Source organism: Epargyreus clarus, unplaced genomic scaffold (assembly GCF_041222505.1).
Source record: "Epargyreus clarus isolate Ecla_fem2 unplaced genomic scaffold, WU_Ecla_fem_2.2 ptg000013l, whole genome shotgun sequence".
NCBI classification, from domain to species: Eukaryota; Metazoa; Arthropoda; class Insecta; order Lepidoptera; family Hesperiidae; genus Epargyreus; species Epargyreus clarus.
Window position 1 is genome coordinate 2,854,221 of NW_027332221.1, and position 6,377 is coordinate 2,860,597.

The 6,377-nt window shown below is 44.1% G+C and overlaps 1 protein-coding gene and 1 pseudogene across 1 annotated transcript; both read left to right on the forward strand.

The window, feature by feature from the left end:
* Positions 1–272: 272 nt before the first annotated feature.
* On the forward strand, positions 273–3,043 carry LOC140746662 (uncharacterized). Its single transcript, XM_073078772.1, has one exon. The coding sequence runs from the start codon at positions 507–509 to the stop codon at positions 1,827–1,829; it is 1,323 nt and encodes a 440-aa protein (XP_072934873.1). The 5' UTR covers positions 273–506; the 3' UTR covers positions 1,830–3,043.
* Positions 3,044–3,692: 649 nt separating this feature from the next.
* LOC140746663 (uncharacterized) lies at positions 3,693–5,864 on the forward strand (annotated as a pseudogene).
* The last annotated feature ends 513 nt before the right edge of the window (positions 5,865–6,377 follow it).

Sequence of the window (6,377 nt, forward strand, 5' to 3'; positions counted from 1 at the left end):
CTAGGGAGCGCCGCTAGCGCCTCTCGCTCCGCAAACGAGAGGTCGCTATCCGATGTCGGCTGTACGGTCCCCTTGGACGAATGCCTTAAAGGAGTTTTTAGTGGGATGGTCCTCCCTTCAGGAGGACCTTTCAGTCAGCCCCACACGACGCAGGCACCGGCCGTCGCGGCCTGTAAGTGCTTGGACGCATTTTTTGCTCCTCCCTCTCCGTAGAGGGTCAGCCCTTTTTCCACCTACATCTGGGCGCCAAAAAAAAAAAAAAAAAAGAGTCTCGTTTTCATTCTGTGCGTGGCGTTCGAGTGTGACGGTTGTCTTAGGGACAGTTATTTCATTTAAGTGTTATATTTAATGATTAGTACAGGTTGATTGTAATTGCTTCAAATTAATTAGTTGTGTTTTATAAATATAAGTCGGGTAGGTTGTTTGTGAATTTTTTTTTTTTTAATAAAATCCTCTTTTGATCTATAAGATCAGAAGTGGGATAGTTCCACGTACCTATAACAAAAATGACGCGACGTCGGTCAAGAAACGATGAACGTGATCGTTCTCGTCAACGTTGTCGTCGTAACCGCTCAAATTCTCGATCTAGGAGTCGGTTGCGTGAATCATCGTCAGCGGTTAGGCACTGCGAACGGTCCTCAAGCGTGAGGGACAGAACACCACCGAGACGCGATAACTTTCGGCACGACTCCCGCGACCGTACTTTGGACACGATACTTGCGAGATTAACGGCCATAGAAGGCACTTTGCCAGGAACCTCTAGTAATGAAACACCGTCACAATCGGGCACCGAACGCCACGTACAGTCAAGCTTACTGCCGGCGGCACCACTTGCCGGGGCTAATGTAAGTGCACCTGAGATCGCCGGAAGTAGGTCGGGCGACCCAGTGGAGGAAGGTAGCAGTACTGTTTGGCAGGACAACGCGACGGACAAGATTGTTGGAGCTTTGCTGGCGCTATCTAAAGTAAGGTCTGAAAATTATTTCATCTCTCCCTTCGACCCAAGTGTGCATGATTTTGATGTATGGAGCGCGGAAGTTGATCACGCTAAAGAAATAAATGGCTGGGATGATCGGGAATGCCTCGGGCGGGTAGGCAGTAGCTTACGTGGGGATTCAAAGTCATGGCTCAATGAGTGGGTAACCAGCGACCGTTCATGGAGCAACTTCAAAATTGAATTTAGATCGTTATGCCCGCGTAATATTGATATGGCTTCCATTTTGTTTGACGTTATGAATACGAACTCTGACAAATTTGCAACATATGCGGAATATGCCCGTAAATCACTTTTACGCTTGAATATTGTCGCGGGATTGTCAGAAGATCTAAAAGTAGCAATAATCGCACGTGGCATTACCGATCCCCATATCAAGGCTGTAACTACCAATGCCAAACCAACATCAAAACAATTGGTCGAATTTCTCTCTGCTTTTGTTAAACCTAAGACCTACACCCACTCCAGCAATGTTGTTCGTCCTGTTAAAAACATCCGCGTGTCCCAGCCGCACAAACGTGAATTTTACAAGAAAAACATGAGTCATATTAAGTGTCGTATTTGTGGCAGTGCTGGTCACTTTAAGCATCAATGCAATTCCAAAACAACTGAGAAACCAGCACAGCCATCAGGCATACCATCAACTTCTGCCACACCTAAGTTGGTGCCCTCTACCTCGGGTGGTAACAGATCGACCATGTATTGTTCTTTCTGCAAGCGTACGGGGCATGTTGTTGACATGTGTTTCCAAAAACAGCGTTCGGACGCTTGCAATAGGGACAATGTTACCGAGGTGAATTTTTGCTCAGGCTCGGACCCGAACGTGCAAACGTGATACCGGCTGTAGTTCAGAAAGTGGCAGTGGACGTTTTAATAGATAGTGGTTCAGACATCTCTCTAATTTCTGAATCGGTTCTAAAACATTTTGACCTTAATAAAAAACCGTGTTATCGACTTATGCGAGGTATAGGTAGCCAGGAAGTTATATCTACCTCTTTTGTTACGACCGTGGTTGAGTTGCCTGAGATCTCATTGGTAGTTGATTTATATGTGGTTCCGGGTAAATGTATTAGTGCGCCTATTTTAATCGGTATTGATGTATTAAATCGCAAAGGACTAATTTACATTAGGACCGGTGAGGAGCAACGTTTGATGAGATCAAATGTGTCACATGTGGAACACGTATGTACTGTGGAAGTTGACCATGTTAAAACACCTTTGGTGGGTGAAGAGAAAAGACAACTTTTAGATCTCATAGCCGAATTTTCCGATTCTTTTATTAGCGGGACAGCAGCAACCACAGTGAATACGGGTTACATGGAAATTAAGTTAAAATCCGATGCACCTATAAATCAACGACCATATAGGCTTTCCATTGACGAAAAGAATAGGGTTCGTGTTATTATTAATGATTTGCTTGCGAAGGGTATCATACGCGAATCGCAATCAGAATACGCGAGTCCTATTATTTTAGTTAAAAAAAAGGATGGAAGTGACAGAATGTGTGTCGATTACCGCGCACTCAATGCTATAACTATAAAAGAAAGATTTCCTTTACCGCGAATTGACGACCACATAGACAAACTCGGCAAGTATACATTCTTCACTAGCCTTGACATGGCAACGGGATTCCATCAATTACCTTTAAAAGATGATGACTCCATTGCAAAGACAGCTTTTGTTACACCAGACGGCCATTTTGAGTACCTTAAGATGCCGTATGGTTTGGCAAACGCGCCAATTGTTTACCAAAGGGTAATATCGAGAACGCTGAAATCCCTTATAGATGCAGGCAAAGTAATGACGTACATCGATGACGTCCTGATCCCGTCCAATACGGTGGCCGAAGGACTTGACACGTTACGTGAAGTTTTACAGGTACTTACCTCCTCTGGTTTTTCAGTTAATTTAAAAAAGTGCACCTTTTTGGCTGTTGAAGTCGAGTACCTAGGCAGACTGATTGGACATGGTCAGGTGAGACCGAGCCCGGGTAAGATCGAGGCTCTTGTTAAATCTCCAAAACCAACGAACGTGAGAGAAGTTCGCCAGTTTTTGGCGGGATATTTTCGGCGATATATAGCCGGGTATTCCTCCAAAACTGCATGTATTGCTAATCTCCTTCGAAAAGGTGTACCGTTTGAATGGGGTACTGAACAAGATGCTTCTCGTGAATATATCTTGCATTGTTTAACTACTGAACCAGTTTTAGCGATTTTTGACCCAGAACTACCTACCGAACTGCATACTGATGCCAGTGCTGTGGGACTTGGTGCGATTCTACTGCAGGAGCACGCTGGTAGGAAAAAGCGGGTGGTTGGTTACTTTAGTAAATCCACTCAGGGCGCTGAGTCGAGGTACCATAGCTACGAATTGGAAACATTGGCGGTAGTTCGAGCACTACAACATTTTCGTCATTATTTAATTGGTATTAACTTCAAAATTGTTACTGACTGTAATTCGTTAAAGCTTACAGAAAGAAAGAAGGATTTGGTGCCTCGAGTCGCGCGATGGTGGGTTTACTTACAGGACTTTCAGTTTACACTTCAGTATAGGAAAGGTATTCTTATGCAACACGCAGATTTCTTGAGCCGCCATCCTCCTGCTATGGTGTCGCATATCCGTAACCCTAATAACTGGGCAAAGATCGCTCAAACTGCTGATGAGGAGACTCAGGATTTAATGAGTAAGTTAGGAGACGGTTTGTTGGATCCTTGTAGATACGAAGTCAAGAATGATTTGTTATACTACAGGTATTCACCAACCGGCGCCGACTCGCGGCTATTATGTTTTGTACCTAAGGGTCATAGACTCAGTTTATTAAGATTGTTTCATGACGAACATAGTCATATAGGCGTTGACAGCACCACTGATTTAATTTTGCGAAATTTCTGGTTTCCGGGCTTACGTCAATTTGTCCGAAAATATATCGGCCATTGTCTTGTTTGTCTGTCACATAAGAAGGTACCTTCTGGTCCTCCACAGCCGATTGAATCTTGGAGTAAGCCTGAGAATCCATTCACAGTTATTCATACTGATGTGCTTGGACCTTTGCCTGAAGCTAATGGTTACAAGTACATTCAAATTGTTGTGGATGCCTTTTCCAAATATTGTTTACTGTATCCGCTTTATAGACAAGACTCTGGTGAGTTAAAACGAGTGTTTTTAAATGTTGTGTCTCTCTTCGGTACTCCAGCCACTATTGTTTGCGATCGTGGTAGAATGTTCGAAAGTACCGCATTTAAAAATTGTGTTAGTGAACTAAGTTCTACCATACACTATATGTATAACACCAGGAATGCATCACGAAAACGGTCAAGTTGAACGCTACTGCAGAACCGTTCTTAACCTTTTGCGCGTTGAGGTCGGTAGCAAAGGCTCTCAATGGTCTGAGGTGCTATGGAAGGTGCAACTTACTCTAAACATCACGAAGCAAGCAACGACACAGACTTCACCGCTTCACCTACTTGTGGGCATAGAGGCTGCCACCCCAGTAATCAGAGCTCTGGTGCGCGATGTAGCACTAAATGATGCTAATCGTAATCGTGAGGCTTTGTTGACCCTCAACCGACAGAATGCGTCAGAGTTACTTGCAGCTAATCAACGACGACAAGACGAGCGTGTCAACGAACATCGGCGTCAGCCTGCAACTTTTGCTGTGGGTGACTTCGCGTTTGTCAACAAGACGGCGCAGTCGACTGGCAAACTTGACTCCGGGATGCGCGGCCCCTACAAGGTCTTGCGCGCGCTTCCACATCACCGCTACGAGCTAGAACTTCTCGCCGGCTCGTACGGCAAGAGGACTCAAGCGGCGGCCCAACACATGGTGCTGTGGCGCGGCGAGTGGACCCCGGACACGTGTAGTGCCTTCTTTGAGACGGGTACGTGTCGGTAGAGGTGGGCACTTCTTTGCTTTACTTCCCATTACAAAGGTTGAGGTGGGCACTTTGTGCTTTACTTCCCATTTCAAAGGTTGAGGTGGGCACTTTGTGCTTTACTTCCCATTACAAAGGTTGAGGTGGGCACTTTGTGCTTTACTTCCCGTTTCAATGGTAGAGGTGGGCATCTTTATGCTTTACTTCCCATTATTTGCGGTAAGGCTGAGGCGGATTCGGCCGGATTTTGCTTCTCTTACCGCATAGGCATTATGTGTTGTTAATGGTCATTGTATCGGTGAGCATTGAGAACACAGCGTGCTTCTATGTTAGAACGTTCTCTGAACGGGCTAGCCAATATAAAAGTGTTGTACTTGTGCCTTGAATTGCGCATTTTGAGGCATATGTGCGACATTCATTTTTTTGTTGTTTTACTGTTTCTCTGTTATTGTCCTGATCTTTGTTTTACCACTTTTTCCAAATTTCATATTGAAGTATTCATTGCTGATGCTTGAGTGCACGCTGGCATCAGTAATGAAAGTTCTCACTTGTAGTTTTAATTAAAAGGATCCGAGGACATTACACATATAATTAAGTATGAAACCTTAAATACGTTTGCTCAATTACAGAAGCTGAACAATCTGAAACCAGCTCTGATGCAGCTGGTCGAGATATGCCGCTGTTGGGTGATGAAGCGGTCGGGGACGCCTCGCCATCAGGAACGGCCGTCTTACCGAACCCAAGTACCCCTCCATCGGTACCTAGTATGCACCTATAAAAGCAAGACCGAACTGAGTCTCGTTTTCATTCTGTGCGTGGCGTTCGAGTGTGACGGTTGTCTTAGGGACAGTTATTTCATTTAAGTGTTATATTTAATGATTAGTACAGGTTGATTGTAATTGCTTCAAATTAATTAGTTGTGTTTTATAAATATAAGTCGGGTAGGTTGTTTGTGAATTTTTTTTTTTTAATAAAATCCTCTTTTGATCTATAAGAATATAATATCTTTATCAACTGATACCTGCGTCATGGCCACTTGCTTTTTCTTCCTCACTTCTTGATTTGTTGTGTATTTATGATTTCCGGTTTCGACGCCCTGTGTGTATGTTTTTAACCAAGATGGCCCTTGCCACCATAAATTATGCTCTTTTAGTTGCGTGGCAGTCAATCCTCGACTAGCACAATCTGCTGGATTTTCCTCCGATTTGATGTAATGCCAGGCTGTTGGTTGTATAGTCTCTGTTATTTGTCTTACTCTATTTGTCACATAAGGCTTCCATCTATTAGCGTCTCCATTGAGCCATGCTAGTACTACCATAGAGTCTACCCAACCGTGAATGTTAATGCTATAGCTAAGATATTTGAATTTAGCGTCATCATGGCTAAGAACGGGGCAGCCTTTGTTCCATACGTCACAGTTGCTAATTTATATTCCCTTATCGGAGTTGACTGATCAGGTCTCCAAATAATTTTTTGGAAGTTCTGATCAGCAGGGTGTACCCATATCTGCC